The sequence below is a fragment of the Cyanistes caeruleus genome, chromosome Z (genome assembly GCF_971803275.1).
Source record: "Cyanistes caeruleus chromosome Z, bCyaCae1.hap1.1, whole genome shotgun sequence".
Lineage (NCBI taxonomy): Eukaryota > Metazoa > Chordata > Aves > Passeriformes > Paridae > Cyanistes > Cyanistes caeruleus.
In genome coordinates, this window is record NC_141732.1 from 70,527,143 (window position 1) to 70,544,565 (window position 17,423).

Sequence of the window (17,423 nt, forward strand, 5' to 3'; positions counted from 1 at the left end):
GTTATGTTTGTCCTTGGGGGCAAGCACTGAGCCCACAGGAGCTGAGGTTCTGCTCCTGTGCCATATTTGGCAGGTGGAGAATGAGAAAAAGGGAAGGCCAGCCCTTGGGTGCCTCCAGGAGGCTGCAGCACTGTCTCAGACCCCTCGTGTCTGTGGGTGCCAGCGTTGCCTCTGGGGGAAGTGGTGCAGACCCACCCTCCTCTCTGTGTGCTGTTGAGTAGGAAATGACCACGGCAAGTGGTGGGCTACTGGCCAAGACTGACACTCCTTGTGCTTGTGACACCAGCAAACAGCCCCCAGCTGCCAAGGGCTCACGCCTCTCACTCCTCTCCAGCCAGCATCTCTCCTGTGACACGACTTCTCCTGTGGTCTCCCACACAAGGAACCAGAATATGGAACAGAGAATCCTTTCTCACTATCACGCAAATGCTTTCTTACCATCACCACATTGCAGGGCTGGGGATTATTCTGGGACTGACCCCTTCTTCAGTAATGCTTCAGCCATGCTCTGGTGAAGACTTGCTCAGAGACCAGGACTTGCTTTTGAGGTTGGGTGTGCTTGTGGATGCATGTACAGAGCTGCATCCTGCAGTTATGGCTTTCTAGAGAATACTAGTGGGTGGTTCAAAAAGAAAAATAAGGATATTATTATTATACACATATAATTTGATTCTTTTAGTTGGGAATAAACCCCCGGCAAATTTATATTTACTTAGCAGTGAAAACATAAAACTTGGTTTGGCAATTACATTTAGGAAAACATTAGGAACTCAAGGGAGAAAATATTGCTTGGCCAAGTATGTTGAACTAATGCTGAGAAACGGGGCTCTGTGAATCTGAATTCAACCCAGTTTTTTAAAGCTACTTACCCGGTCTCCTTCCACTGTTGGCCAACTGACAGAAATTCAATATTTTTCTCCTAGTGAATGAAAAGCATAGTCAGAAACAGCCATTGGGTCAGGTTCATATGCAAAAGCTCCTCTTGTGCTTTTGTTTCCTAATTGCTTTTGGAAGGATTTTTCGGCCTGGGCTGACGCAGTTGTGTGTGTGAATTTCCTGGCAAATAAGAAAGGTGACTGTGTCCAAAAGACATTTAAGAGTGCGAATTCACAGCCTTTCCATGTCTAATCAAGGAGCGTAAACCATTAGCCACATGTTCCCCATTTCCAACACATTTTTTCACACTTAAACAAAAACATGCCAAAGGAAAGGTGCTACATTTTTTAATGCCCCCAAATAGGAACCACAGGAGTCCATTAAATGCTGTGGTCATTTCCAGCATACAAATCAATTTTCCTTGTGGTGGTGAAGTGGTGAATAATGCCTGGTTTGTTTAAAGGAGCATGACTGATTTTGGATGAAGGATCCTGTCACTTTGGCATTTTTAGTTTTATTTATTGCATGCAAGCGTATAAAACCTGGTACTGGTCTCAGTGCCAGGCTTACTAGTGGAAAAGCTGAAAGGACCACATAACGTCTGGTGCAGCAAAGAGGTTCTCCTTCTGCAAAGCATTTGCTGGACTCCTGAAAATTTATTTTGATTAACATGGCAGAGAAGGATTTCATCAGTTGGCATCTACTGGCTTTATTTTTTCTTCCATTTTGCCTGTGTCAAGATGAATACATGGAGGTGAGCAGAAGATCTTATAAACCAGTGGCCAAAATATTGCAAAGTCACCACCAGACTGGTCACAAAGGTTCCAGAAGCAGGGAAATATTGAAACAGCGGAATCAACTAATAGAGTGGACTGTTGATAATAGCACATCTACAGACCATAAAGTCCTGAGACCAGAGGTAGATGATGTAGAACTGACTACCTCAGATAGAGTCCAGGTACTCTGAATTAATCTTCTAAAGATATATTTAAAGCTAATGAGATATTTTATTTTTTTTTTTTGCTAACATTATTAGTGATATATTTATGAAATAATTTTTATTAAAGTTGTGTATTGGTCTGTATCCTGCTGGGCTAATTTATAGGTTCTTTTAATGAGCTGGTAGAACCAGCAGTGGTTGGGGATACAGGTAGCAGTACTTTGTTCTTTTGAAACTCTGAACTTGTGAAATTATATATTCTGAAATGCAGTCTCTTAATTATCTCAAGGTATTAATTATTTACTCTATCAAATTTTAAATATTGCTAACTCATTTGGATGTGAAGGAAAATGACAGCATTTCTAGAGTATTTGGAGAGATTCAATCATCAGAGAATAATTTTACTTTAAAATGATGTATATAAAGTATATTTCTTGAGCTTGAGACAAACAATGAAATTCTGCATGTTCAAAAATGTTATTCTAAGGAGTAGCTTGAAAAAAAACCCAGATAGTAATGGGAAAAAAAACCAGATAGTAATGTAATGAGTAGATTTAATAATATAAATCAGTGGAGAGTTGAAGAAGAAAAAAGGCTTGCAATGAAACTCTGAATCATCTGCAGTATCTGCATTTTAAACTGAGAATCTTTTTATGCCTTTCCTGGCACTTTACATACTACAGTCATTAGTTTATAGCACAGGTAAAATGGCATAACTTGATTATACAAAATATTGCAGTCCAGATTTGAAAGAAAAAGATCTGAAGGGCAGAAGATGAAGCTTTTTCTAGCATTAGGCAAAATAAAATTCCTCTCAAATGAAGGGGTTTTTTTGATTGATGTGTTTGAATAACAGCAAGAACATGAGTACTTTTTATTCTATAGCTGATACAAATATTTGAGTCCTGTATAGTTTACCTTTTACCGTCTGGGGTTTAGAATTTTTTTCAGATCAAAATATGATATTTTGAATTGTCAAAATCAAGTACATGCAGATAAGTGTTGAATAATAGCCTAAGTTATGATAAGCAGAGAAGAGGTTTGATTTTAACCCTGCCCTGGCCTTGAATAACTAAAATGCATATGGGAATGGGTTTAAGACACCACTGTATTCCCTGTATTAAAACTTCACAGTGCTTTGCATTTTGTATTTCTTGGGCAGGAGTTAAATGTTTCTCCAGTGCACTCAGTGAAACAGATATTTAAATGGAGGCATGTTAAACTGTGCTTGCAGATATAAGCAGTGTAAAACATAAGGTATGTAGAGTCCAAAGAGCCAGCCAATGTGTGCAGACCTCTTTACTGCAGGGAGAATTCTGCAGCTGTGTGCTGCAGACCACGTACAAAAGATTCCCCTTGAACACTACACAATTTCAGATAATGCACAATAATGAAAAAACCACAACTTTTTAGGGCTCAAGCTCTCCCTCACAGAAAGTGTCACTGTGTTCAGGCTGCATGTGTCTCTCGTCTGAGAGTTTAATGCAACTTGTCTGGAACTACCTGCTGGGGGAACTGGTTGTGACAATAAAAACGAGCCCAGCAAGTCTGAGTACAGCTGATGGCAGTGATTTACCTGCCAACCCATCTCCAAGAAGCAATCTCTTCTGGGGAAATGATGCAATTTTTGGCTTACTGAAATGAAATGGAGCACTAGCAGATGCATGACAGGGATAATCAATCACACAGTAGCTTACACAATACATGTTTTCCACATCCAGACTCCAGGAATTTCTAGGCAGAGGGAAGAACAAAGGTGGTGCCGACATCTTTTAATTCATGTCAAATCTCTCTCTTTCCCTTGTGTTATATGGAAACTATTCAATTCCTATGTTCCTGCTTTCCTGGTTGTTTTAGATGGAATAGCTCTACCCAGCTAAAGAGAATTTAGGCTGGGGAATTTCACCCTCTTGCTGAAGTTTTAAAGGTCCCATTCCCTATTGTGGAAAAGAGATGATAGTATTTGCCTTTACCATTGTCTTTGCTGTGCTGGGTGCAAGGCCAGTGTGCACACAGCTGTTAACTCATGTAAAATATAACATGCATTTCTCAAGAACAAGAGCTCTTGGTGACTAAAGAGAGTGACAGAAGACTATTTTTCCATTTCAGGCTGCTCTTTGAAAATCTTTAAACATTGCTTGCCAAACAGTGTTTTACCCTTAATTTTGGCAACTTTTGTTTGTTTCTTTGCTTGGAGAAGGGGCATGGAGAGCCTTAGTGGCCACAGAGACAGACTATTCTGCATTCAGAACAGAAGCCAAAAATGGTGGAGGTAATTACTTGTCTACTGCATTGTCTTAGACAATAAAACAGAAACTCATAAAATTAACCAGGAAGTCAAAAATGGCTGAGTCTCCAATTATGACTCGTTCACAGCTTTAAATTCGGGGAATTTTATAGATCATCTGTTGCCTAGATCATTCTTCTATATACTGAATCATGGGAAATTCAGCAAATAGCTCAGAAATAGTTCCAGTTTACTATCAGTGTTAGGAAACCAATGTGGCAGATGCATTTCACAAGCTCCTAAATTATATTAATGTTCTGGCAGCAAAGCCAAAGATTCACTGACAAAATTTATGCACAAATGGCTGCAAAAGATGCCTTTGGTGAGTAGATTTCAACTAATCTCTATGTCACGTTTGAGTGCAATTTTACTTTAGGAACACATTTTTCCTTTAAATGTACTCTTCAGGAAGTTCTCTGCTTTCAAAGATTGAAAGAAAATCCTAAATATTCATTCTCCTTAGCAGCTGACCATGAATACTTTTTTCTCCTAGTGAAAGAATCAGTAAAGGTAATGAACTAATTACTTTATGACTTGCATAAACAGCCATTTTGAAATCAGTGGAACTGTTGCATACAACCAGACTGGCAGGACTTGCCCTGTTTCACACTAAGAACCTGATGAGCTTTTTTTGAGGTAATGCCAAATAGCACTTGGTTATGATGATGGCTTGTATCTATTTTATTTTAAAATAGCTGTCTCTCTAAAAAAGTTGTTCAAGATCGTCTGAAAAAGACAAATTGTATCTGCACAGAGAGTCTCACACGCAGTCCACTTTGCTGGATTCATGTCTTCCTTCAGTTACAATACACTGTTCTAAGTCTTTGGTTATTTTCAGACTGATATGACTTGTTTGCTCTTGGCAGGTGTTTGTATAGTTCACCTTCCTATTTAACATGAATATGAGGCACTATTATCTAAAAAAAGCTGGAGATTTTAATCTTAATGCAAAAATCAACGTTATCCTTTTAGGGGGTGCAAAATGCTTGCACAATCCCAGTCCTCTTGTACTTGGTTCCCTTTCAAGGACTGAAAATGAGCTGACAGCAGAGCTACTCCTTCTCTCATACTAGGAAAATTATAAAAAGTGTATTGGGTGATTGTCAGTTATGTCCTGCCTAACAACTGGAAGAGACAAAACAGCCAGAAAAATACAAACAGGTTCTCCAGGAAGAGACAGTTCAACAGGCGGAATTTTTCTCATTAAGTACAGTCCTTGTCCAGAATTAATCTAAAAAGCATCACTTTGACAAAACCCCATAAATATGAAGCCCTTGTGCCCATTGGCAGGTTTTAACTTTTCCATAACTCTTTGAAAGTGAAAGGTATTTGTTTAGCTGTCAAGTCATTCTTTATTCCCATGGTAACTCCACCATCACTGGTTCCAGCTGGACAGGGCCTGTGTCTGTCTCGTTGGAGGAGTTGCAGTATTTTGGCAGTGGCATGAAATGGATTTTTTATACCCGTAAGTTCCTAAGCCTCCTGAAATCAATGAATTCTGGGGGTATACTTGGTATTGTCCAAAACACAGGGAAAGTTTCAGATGACATCACTGATGAGACCAAGGGCAGGAATACAGCACATCTGTGTGTTCATTTGACAGCTCCCTTCGTGCCAGAGGCTCATTTTCTGCTACTAAACCAATAAGTCTGCATTGGGCAAGTAATTTGGCAATGGCAAAGATTAGGGAAAAGAAGGGGAAGGAAGGCAAATAGTAGAATAATTAAAAAGAAAAGAGTAGTAATTTGATTGGTGTAACTATCCTTCTCCAAATTTTAAGAACTGCAGTTTTGCATCTCAGGAGAGAAGTGTAAGGGAAAAGAAACAAAGAGGGAACAAATGAGGGGGTAGAGGAATAAAATCCAACACTAGACTGTGGCCTTATCTGACATACTGGAAGATCTATGATTACTAAGTAATGAAATTTAGTCAGAGTTGAATGAATCTCCATTAGTATAAACACAATATTATGAAAAAGAAAACCACTTAAACGAAGCCATTATTAAACTGATTGCTATAGTAGCTGAGCTGTACATAATAAACTCATTATTTTATTTATGCTGCTATGTTAATTAGCACATTGGCTTTCATAGTTACACATTCACCACTACAAATGATCAAAAGCCCCAAACACCTTGTGGTATTGTAAATTCAAATTTTTGTCTTGTGTCATGGCACTTTTTTAAGGTCCCCCAACTTTAGTAGCCTGTAAATCTGGTCTGGGATCACGAAGAGGAATATAGTGCACAGATATTTTTTTAGTATCTTCTTTGGGTGGTCCAACACAGTTTTATTTATGTTTAACGGAGGATAGTTCACTGCTGAAGGTCAAATCAAGTCCCTTGTGTCGTACCATTTGTACACAGGCATGTTTGTCATCAGAGGTCAGTTGAAATGTGGGATCAGGATGTGAATCTAATTGAAATATTCATCTGAATTTCATTATTTGGTATTAATTTATTTTCAAAACCTCTAATTTTTATTTAATATTCATATAGATTCTTGAATGCTTCGAGAGCAATTCCTTTAAATCTTCCAAAAAAAACATTTTCAGGGACAACCTAACTATGTGAGAATTTCATGCCAGATAAGAACTGTTTTGAAAACTTACCAAGTAAATAAACAGAAATATATAATGAAGACCCTGTAACCAACATGCATAAGATTGATGTCCTCCATGAATGAGCTACTTAAAGCTTATTTTTGTGCACTTAGCCCCCCCAGCCTGGACCGCAGAATCCAGACTGCAGTTCCTGCTGCCGAGGTGACTTTGGAGTTCGACTCTACCAAGGGCCCCCAGGACCTCCTGGGCCCCCTGGGATGCCAGGTAAAGATGAAGTTTAATTCACTTTTTGATCAGTCTACTTGCAGGCCATAAATTACAGGTTATTCTATGAAATATCAGAGAGTGGTGCAAACACCAGTATTTGGGGACAGATCCAGGAACAAGTTTTTCTAAAATTTCAGAGGAGACAGATATTTTCAGTTATATTCCAAGGTATTTTCCATTGAAAACCTATTTGTTATTAAAATTCTGCTTTCACAAATTCATACTGAAAATAATGAAACTACATCTTTAGGGAAAATTGGTCTCTTAAAACAGCATGAAGTTCCCAATAAACTTGGAAGAACTTGTTCCCTGGAGCTGATTATTGTGATCACCTTTGTATATCCAGCTGTGTTACTGTGTACTGTATTCAAGGGCTTTTCTTCGTCTAGCATACTGCTAGCCAATATTTTACAGAAACACAGATGCTTCTGTTCTCTCACAGAAATTCCTTCACTTCCTTCTTTCATCTTGTCTTTCATAATAAAAAAATCCTTTTTTTTTTAAACATCAAAAATGTGCAGAGAAGAACAGCATACACAAGAAAAGTATATACTTTGATCTGATAGTTGATACGATATGGAAATAGAAGAGCCTAGAGAAGGGAAAGTGTTGGTTGCATGCTGGTGTAAATTTGTTACAGCAGCTACCTTTAGGGATTTGCAAATCACCATTCCTAAAGCAGAGGTACAACATAAATGAACAGGTCACTGAAAGACAGACTTGTCTCTTCTTTAAAAGCTTACATCTTCTGTTATCACAATAAAAATGCAATTCAGTGATCCATTACTAATTAATAAATTGTTGGATTCTTAGAAGCAGGATACAATGTTATACTACACCCACATTTTAAAGGCTGTAGTGGACATGTCAGAGTCACAGCTTTGCCCTTCCCTTGTGTCTTAGTCCCACTTCTGTCACTGTAGGATACCACAAATGTATGTCTGGCAGCAGCCTCCTGCACCCTGGGATTTCTGACTCCTTCATTTGCTGGATTTCATGTTGTTGTGCCTGTAAGGGGAACAGCAGCAGTTGTTTTTCCCCTTGATTGAATCAAATGTTGCTTGCAAGCTTCTGTTCTGAACTGGTAGAGCAGTTCTGGCTGCATATAAAGATCATTCTTGTTATTTTTAAGAGCTGCAGATTCCTCTAGCCAAATAAAAATGGACATAATTTCTTTCACCATTTGGCTTCCTTATTTGAAGTCTTTTTTTTTTCCTTAATAGAAAAACTCTGAAGAATCATTTCATTATCAGATTTGATCTCAAACAACACTATTCTTCTTGTAAATTTGTAACCAGAGAGAATGATCTGATGACAAGAAGAGTGGCAAATAACCAAATTTCAATTCAGGTAGAATTAGAACAATGATGACTTTAATTAATCCCCTGAGCTGAAAGATCAGGCTTTTGCTGCAGGAGGCATAATAATTGCTCAGTGATTCTAGCCAGCTTTAAAATCCTGTTAGCTGCATAGCCATTTGCTCAGTAATTTTGTCAGTAAACACCAGGAAGTAAGTAATACTGCAAATGAATCAGTATGTTTTGTAATGAGTCTTTTTACTCATTTACTCATAGTAAGCCATCTCAAAAAATCTTAATTATAAAATTTTTGTCTCTCTTTTAATCTAGGAATATGCAATCAAATGACCCCTAACCAGCACCCTCTGAATGCACACTGTCCCGTTTTTAGCACAGATTTTAGCAACCTTAATGCTACAGCCATTCATCATTTGTGTGGATGTGTTTCAAAGATAGCAAAATCTTATTCAAAATTATCTTACCCTTTCATGATTGACTTCATTTACCAGGAAATTGTTTTTTTATACTAAAGCAAAGACTACTTCTATACAAAAGCAAGACTACTTCTGCAGGCTACCTAGTACCTGTCAATAGAAAGTGGCTTTTGCTTTTCTTGAGCCTTCTGTCTGCTGAGGTCTTCTTGCACATCTTCCCATCAAAGCAATGACTTGAAACACCACCATTTTATACAGCAAAACCAAGGCAACATGAGGGTTATCTCCCAAGATCTATGTCCTTTTGGAAACTTGCTCACCAAAACGTTCAACCTGACCAAACAGCAGTTTCTTATCCATTACATCCAGCTTGGGGTTTATAGCACTGGAGAGTACCCATGCTGCAAGCTGGTGGAAGAGGACCCTGTCACAATTACCTGTTAAAATACAATAAATTATTTAAATAAAACAGAAAGCCTTGTTTCCCTTCAGGAAATCATGGAAACAATGGAAATAATGGAGCAACTGGCCAGGAAGGAGCCAAAGGTGAGAAAGGAGACAAAGGAGATATGGGACCAAGAGGAGAGCGTGGCCATCATGGACCCAAAGGCGAGAAGGGTTACCCTGGGATCCCCCCAGAGCTACAGGTACAACATCTCTGGGTCGTATTAGCTACAGAAATATCAGTTTATGTTTTTCTTCACTGAAAAAATAGCATCTTATTACTGTAAGATACTTAAGAAGCAAATCCCATTGTAAATGAATACTGTAACAGGCATATATAGCCTTTGTCCTTACTGAAAAATGTGCTCTGCCAGATCTTTCTTGAAAAGAAAAGCTTTACTCAGAATCCAGCTGAGTAAGAGGCAGGAAGAATCATATATGTTTCCCTTTGAGGGCAAAAAGCCAGAATCTGGGTTATTGAAGGAGAATAGCAGGGACTATCGTTTTCTTACCAAGCTGTATCACATAAATAATTGCACTTCCCACAGCACACAAAGAGTAAAGGAGTCACGTTTCTCAGGGCAGCCAGGCTTGGTGAGATTCTCAGAAGTACATGTATCCACCTCCTCAAAGTACGGGCTCAAAATTTTTGAGTGCAGTCCTGTAGTTTCAAAAAATACCCCTCAGTAGTTATCTATAGTTATATGTCTAGATACTTTAAATATGTTTGGGGCCATGTAGTTTCTGCCTGTGAATGAATAACTCAAAAGCCAGATGAGCATTTAAATATAGGCTCAAGCCTGAGCTGAGCTCAACTCTTATATTGGCACAATCTCACAGCTTTTGCATTAAAGCTTCTTCAAATCCCAGTAATCTGGCAGAGAGCTCGTGTGTATATATATATATATATATATATGTACACACACATACACACAGATACATATATTCATATATATGCATATACATATAGTATATGCATGTATATATCTATATAATATATACTCACGGTATACTTGAATACCTTATAAACATATCTTTAATCACATTCAACATATGTCCTTCCACAATTTTTAAATTAACTACCACTATTTATTTTCTTACATAAAGACTATGGTAATAATATAATTAAAACCGAGTGATGAAAGAGGATGAGCAACAAAACCACATATTGTAATACCTATTTCCAACTATTTCTACTTCTTTTAACAGATATGCTTAAAAATGTTTACAGTATAGCATATTATTTCTTACCATCATACTTAAAAATTTTCAAGTCAGTGGTGGTTTAGGAGAAAACACTTTTGAATGCAATACTGTTCTAAGTACAAGATTATTTAAAAAACTTTGTGTATCCATGTTGACCTGCTACATCATAATGAGACCTAAGGAGAAAAGACATATTTTTCTGCTGTTCTGATCAGCCCACAGAAAGTAGCTCAGGGTCAAAGAGACTGTGAAATGGAATCTAGACAAAAGCAATAAATTCCATCAATCTGCCACTGCAGCTGCTTTCCTTTAACACACGATGAACTTTGATGTGATCCTGGCTGAGAAGCAAGATATTAACAATTTGCCGTCACAGAAAATGCATCCATGCAGGGGTAAGGAAAATCAGCCCAAGCTTTCAGCTCACATCTGGAGCTCCTTAAATTTCTGAACAGATGGCTAACGATTTCCGTTGTTGGATCCAGACTTGCATTTGATTGTCTGTTTTGGTTTTGTTCTGGTTTGGATCTAAAATCAAAAGGAGTTTGGGCTGTTTTTTAATATTTTTAAAATACCAGCATAGCTGGAAGCTCAGAAAAAATGTCATTTTTGTGATGGGCAGTAACAGCTGCAATTGAACTTGTCATTTAAGAAGCTGAGATAGAAATAAAAAGCCAAGTCTCTATGTAACCTTCTGGCAATGAGGTGCAGCAATTCTGATGCTGTCCCATTTACTCACATAATGGATGAGGGGGAATGACAGACTTACAGAAAAGGTCACTCCCCTCCCTGACCAGGCCAGCTAGCAGGGTCATTCCCTGGTATTTTGCTGAGGGTAATTTAAATTGTCTGGTGTGGGATGTTTTGCACTGCATCCTATGAAACATTTCCATGGCAAGAAGCGAAGCATGAAGTTGAAGCACAGTTTTAATTTTCTTATTTTCCCTTCCTGGTCTCCACTACCCTCTGTTTTCAAGACTGAGAGCAACTGACAAGATAGAAAAAACATTGAATATTGAGTCCCAGGTGCTGCACTTCCAAAGGACCTCTAATAAAAGTGCTTCATATATCTCTAAGCAAGAAACACTAATCTGCATGGATTTTACCAAGCATTGTTTATTTTCACATATGCAGTTAAAAGCAATATCCAGTTTAAATGCATTGGGGAATACACAAAGACTATATAAAACCCTTTTCTCAGAAATACCATCCATTCAATACTATGTTGCTGTTGCATCATTCTAGGGAGACTTAAAAGTAAATAAAATCTGAAATTAAGGTTCTGAACTGCAAACACTTACCATACATTTATATTGCAGTCATGAATAGTCCAATTGAATATGAGAACCCTAGTCTTCCGGTTTCATTCAATGGGAGTTTTGTTAACTGGAGTTTATTGGCCTTGGAGCAAGCCCTAGAAGAACATCTCTGTCAGGAAAATAAACAGACTGCAAATACAAGAAAAAATCTGTACCTGATTGCTCTACACATGTGCTTTCTGTGAACAACTGCCTGAATAAGAACTGGATTTTTGCAGGTTGCGTTCATGGCTTCAATGGCTACTCACTTCAGCAACCAGAACAGTGGGATTATCTTCAGTAGCGTTGAAACCAATGTTGGGAATTTTTTTGATGTCATGACTGGGAGATTTGGTGCTCCAGTGAATGGTGAGCATTTGCAAAACAAAGTAATGCAATTATTGGAGCTATAGGGAGAAGTGTAGTCAATAAGGACAAGGCACTATTTAACTGCCTTTGCACTCACTCTGCATAGCTCTTGCTACCTACTTTCCAGAAAAATGAATTGAAAACTGAGCAAGCCAAGAGAGGTCTTGCCAGCCAGTGAGACTAGTGTTGACACAAAGGCGGGAGGAAGAGGCATGGCCTGGGCTGGGGAGGGAGCAGGACTGTCTGCTTTGCTGTGGCTCTTAGCCTTTCAGCCACTGTGATGACAGAACTATGGCCTTGATGTTGTAGCAAGCAGCAGCAGCTTCACAGTTGTCCCCTCCACCTCCTCCCTCCTGTCAATCTCTTCATCCCCATCTTACCCCAAGCCAGTTCAGCTGTGACTGTTGTGACCTGCAACAGATGTGTGGCTGGAAATGAGGCATTACAGTTCTGCATGGGTTATTTTTCAGCTGCATCAATCCCCCCTCTTACGCAGCTGTGATGCAGGAAGAAAAACCCCTGCCATATGCAGAATTAAAATTAATCAGATTTTGGAACACTATAAGCAGAAGGAAAATATCTGCAGACAACTGGAAGGCAGTTTTGTCCACAGCTGTTGTTTCCTAAGCAATAAGCACAAATCTGCAGCATGATTTCTTCTTTCTATGAAGCAAACAAGTTGTATTTTATAACCTTTTCAGGAGTGTATTTCTTTACTTTCAATATGATGAAACATGAAGATGTGGAGGAAGTGTACGTGTACTTGATGCATAATGGTAATACAGTGTTCAGCTTATACAGGTAAGGACCAGGCCATCTTAATGCAAAAAACATTTGTATGGATAGGATAGCTTGCTCATATTTCAAGAAACATAAAATTGTTGATTTTTTAAAGAAATTCTCTAGGGTAAAATAACCAACAAGAAAAACTATTTTATTTTGCCATCCTCAGCTTGCATATTTGGACTATACACATCATAGATGCTGGACCTAAAATTCAGCCTTGATCACCACTTCCTCAAACTCAAGGGAAAAGATTTAGCACTGCAAGTCAGGGCTGGAGTTCAGTGGTATCATGCTGTCATTCTGTTAAATATACCTTTATCTTTATTTTGCTTGTCAGAGAATGAAAATAATAAAGTGTTCAGTGACTAGTTACAGTCTTGTTAACATGAGGACAGAGAAATTTACTTTAAAGTTGGAAAGTGTTTAAGTTGCAGTAGTAAGGATGAGTAACATTTACTGAGTGTAAGGATGAGTGACATTTACTGTCCTTTTATCATTAGCACACCACCACAGGCTGCTTCATCCCCAATAGATCTTATCTGCAAAAGAAAAAGTGTTTCATTTCTATTCCCCCTGAAGCACTGATGTCCAAAAAGGCAAGAGGTAGAAGAAAGGGGACCAACCCTCAGGCAAAGCCAGGAGGTTAGCCCCATATTGAATGTACCCATGTTCCAATGAAAGGCTCAGTATGGAGTGAGCTGCCTGTCTCTGCTCCCTGCCTGTGCTGGGAGCACAGGGGCTCAGCTCACACCAGCCTCCTGGCCTGGAGGCATTTAAATTTAGCTGGGATGAATTCAAGGGAAGAAAAGCATCACAGAAAATCTGGAGTATTGTGATCAATGAGCAGCATTTCATTTTTTTATTTGTTCCTGTGTCCTGGAAAAAAAAAAAAAAAAAAAGTTACTTTTTTTCCAGAACTTCAAAAAGGAATGAAATAATGCAGTAAGTTAAGGTGCAAAATTTGATCAGGAGATCAAATGCAGAAAGTTGCCAAAATTTCCTTATAAAGCTGAAAAAATGTTGGCAAGTCTTTCAAGAAAGTTTTGCTCAGGATAACAAAGTACTTCTTGGAATGTTTTTTTTAAAGTTGTTTTTTGGTCATTGTTGAGAAACAAAAAGCTGACTTGTTAAAATATTCATCTATAGCTATGAATCCAAAGGGAAAGCAGATACTTCAGGAAACAGTGCAGTCCTAAAACTCGCCAAGGGAGATGAAGTTTGGCTACGAATGGGAAATGGAGCCCTCCATGGGGACCATCAACGCTTCTCCACCTTTGCTGGATTTCTTCTTTTTGAAACTAAGTAAAAAGAGGAAACAACTCAATAGATGTTTATCTGAAGAAACATCTTTTTTGGAACTGGTATATTTCACTGGACTGTTAAATAACATTATTACATTGGAGGATCAAGAAGCCTTGTTTTGATGCAATGTGCTGCTACTTGTGTATCAGAGATGAATATATTAGGTAGCTGACACAGATTCAGAGTATGTATTGTCATCTGGGTTGCACCTACTTAATCATTAAATGTTGCTATTGTTCTCTTCCCCAAAAGTGAATGAAAAATAAAGGAAAATGAGTTTAAAGAATTTAAAGAGCAGTTTACGCAAAGTCAATTTAATCTCAAAATATACTTTAGTTAAATTTATGTCAGGAACTGAACAACTGATGCAAAATTTTTGGATCATTTATTCAGTTCATCTTACATGTTCATTTAAGTTTGCATCATGGAAATAGGCCTGAATGTATAATAAGCAGGCTCAGGTGAGACTAGATCTAAAGGAAAAAGTTTGTACTGGATTTGAATGAGCTCAAATTGAAGAAAAAAATGTGAAAATATAAATGTCAAGGATTCAGGTTTATTGCATTCCCATTTCAAACCTCTGAAGATGTATCTGGTGTCATTTTCCACAGATTTTTAGCACATATTTATGCTTAGTCTCTCTCTTAGAAGGGTGTCAGTAGTTCTTGCCTTAGTAGCAGCTTGAAGCTAAGGTAATTTAGTTTGCAGTGTGAAGGGGATCAGGCAGGGGAACTGTAATGTTTCCCCCTAGCCTTAGAATTTTTAAAACCTGATGTAACCCAATGCTGGGTATCAAAGCAAAGGCATATACGCTAGAGAAATCAGGATACACCAACAGCACAGAGACACAGAGACTTTGTGGTGTTTGGAGCTCCTTCAGAAGGATGTACCTTATAATACTGTGTATTTACTTAACAGTGAAGTTGTTGAAACAGTTTTCCAAGCAGCCTTCCAAGAATCAGTATTTCAGGAAAAGCCATTGCAAAGCAGCAGCTAAGCCAGTTTAGCATTTAAACCGGTGAAAGCAAATGTTAGCTGGCTTAGTCATTCTGGTCCCAATACACTGGGCCACTCTTCAGCATTCATGCCACTGGCTTTTCAAAATTTGGGCACATGAAATTCTGTCTTGCTATTTTCAGTTGAATAAGCACCAAAATCAATACTGAAGTTTGAATGTAACTTTGTTCTGGCTCTCCACATAAAAGCTAATGAAATATGAATTCCTTTTTATAGACATTATATTTTAATCAAATATTATCTGCCATTAATGTATGAAAAGAAGGTGAGGCTAGGAAAATATTTATTTGAAATTATTTTATACTGAATACAGGTATCAGTAGCACAACAATAGAACAAATGAATCAAAATCTGCCCTATGAATTTGTATGTCTTTGTACACATTCCTAGCGTATGTAACCACATCTTACGAAAAAAAATGCATGTTGATACTTGATGATTATGATGTGATTTTTTAGTTTTATGCATCAACCACTGAAAATATTAGCTTTAATGAAACTGTTGTCTGATGAGTTTTTATTATTTCTTTTTGAACTTGGGTCAGGTCTGCACCACATAGGTTTTCAAAACCTGAGACCACGTTATTTTGTTAACCTTACTTTGTAAAACGTACATTTATCCAATAAAGATTAATGGTTACAAAGCTATACTGGTTTGTTCATACCTATATTTACCAAGGACATTACCATTTGGAGACAATAGAGAGATGCTATTTTTTATATGCTTTTCCTAAGCATTGTTTTGCTGCTGAATGGAAGAAAGCCATCACTAAGGATTAAAATATGTTTATTTTACATGTGTATACATATACATATATATATATATATATATATATATGTGTGTGTGTGTGTGTATATATATATACACATACACATACACACATACATATATACACACATATATATATGTGTATGTATATGTATGTGTATGTATATACACACACACACATAAATTTTAAATTTTAAATCTGTAAGGTTTCCTTTGGGGTCTTACTTTTCCTTTGTGACATGGCCATTTTAAGCCATTTTGGCCAGAATGAAGCACTTAGAAAGTGTATGGCATACTCTAATTTTAAGCTCCTTATTATCTTATTATCTAATGTAATGGCCATAATATAAAAGAAAGCAATGTTTTGCCATACCCATTTTGTGCTGTTTTCATGAGTTTTGCTGAACTTAGCCTGCTAAGAGGGGACTAAGTGACAAAGAATTACCACAAAAGCTTCTCTGAAAAACAGAGAGCTGTTCCAAAGTAAAAGCTAAATAGTTTTTTATATCAAGATTAAAATTTTCTAGGTTTTGACTGAAATCTCAGCAGTCTTTTCTCTGCAAATTACTGCAATCTCTGTTGATTGAGTGTCATAATACTTTACAAATACATAGTTAACTTACATATTAATTTCCTTCAAAATAAGAAGGTACATCCTTCCAAATACAGCAGCTGCTGTGTGTGTAGGTGTGTATGTGTGTTCTTCTTCTTTAAAATTAACAAACTTTATATTCACTAAGTCATGTGGAGTACAAGATCTTTTTTTCTCAGAAATGTTCATGAAGATTAGTCATCTTTCCATTGTTGATGATAATTGAAAAACTCTTGCTTAACAGATGCTCAAGACAAAATATCTTCTGCCAGAGACTTTCATCCTCTGTTATAAAATACATGGTATCTTGTCATTTGTGTTACAACTGAAAAACTTTCTGGAAACTGCAAAGGTGTAATTTGGAGTACACTTGTCTGTGCCAAGATGAGTCTGTACCTCTCCCCCTCCCTAAGCTCCCAGATTTAACCAAAACTTGGCCAGACCCACAAGTCCATGGCTGCAATGAATGGTTTAGTGAGTGATATTTGACCTCTGTGTTAAGCACTGGCATCCTGGCAGCAGAAAATGATTCTCAACACACTGCCAAGTTGAGCTCTACTCTGTATGAAACACCACCCCCAAATCCTAGCCCCCCCTTCCTCCAGAGTCCCAGGAACTGCTGTCCTTGCCTGTGACATCTTTGCAAGGCAGCAACTCTCATCTCCAGATCTGTCATGAGCATTAACTTCTGCATTGTGCAAAACAGGGCTGTGTGTGACTCCGGTTCTGGATGCACCCCCTTGGCAGGGGTAAAACACAACTTCTGTGCAAGACAAACATGAACTAGAACAAAACCAAACTGGGGGGAAAATGTTACAGGTCTGGGTCCCTGTTTCACAAGTTTAAAGGAAGGAGAAATAATTTTATTTAGAACTCTGTGAGAAAATAAAGAATTTCATGGTTTTACTTTCAGAAGTTAGTCCATGGCCTGATTGACTGAAGAGCAGTTTAGACTGACAACAGTTTGCAGTCTCAG

The 17,423-nt window shown here is 37.8% G+C and overlaps 1 protein-coding gene across 2 annotated transcripts; it reads left to right on the forward strand.

Moving 5' to 3' along the window:
• Window positions 1–1,438: 1,438 nt before the first annotated feature.
• On the forward strand, window positions 1,439–15,734 carry C1QTNF3 (C1q and TNF related 3). 2 transcript variants are annotated; one of them, XM_023944042.2, is made up of 6 exons: window positions 1,439–1,630; window positions 6,819–6,930; window positions 9,158–9,312; window positions 11,853–11,982; window positions 12,684–12,783; window positions 13,915–15,734. In XM_023944042.2, exons 1-6 carry the CDS (start codon window positions 1,547–1,549, stop codon window positions 14,072–14,074), a joined length of 741 nt encoding a protein of 246 aa, XP_023799810.1. In that variant the 5' UTR covers window positions 1,439–1,546; the 3' UTR covers window positions 14,075–15,734. The 2 variants fall into 2 exon arrangements, with proteins under 2 accessions (XP_023799810.1, XP_023799809.1); XM_023944041.2 differs by having other exon boundaries at window positions 1,440–1,834.
• The last annotated feature ends 1,689 nt before the right edge of the window (window positions 15,735–17,423 follow it).

Excerpts from the sequence above, each read along its gene's own strand:
- C1QTNF3 (XM_023944041.2), top strand. The coding sequence starts at position 1,547 with ATGGCAGAGAAGGATTTCATCAGTTGGCATCTACTGGCTTTATTTTTT. Across the intron at positions 9,313-11,852 it reads GGATCCCCCCAGAGCTACAG|GTTGCGTTCATGGCTTCAAT; the intron begins GTACAACATCTC and ends GGATTTTTGCAG. Across the intron at positions 12,784-13,914 it reads ACAGTGTTCAGCTTATACAG|CTATGAATCCAAAGGGAAAG; the intron begins GTAAGGACCAGG and ends ATTCATCTATAG.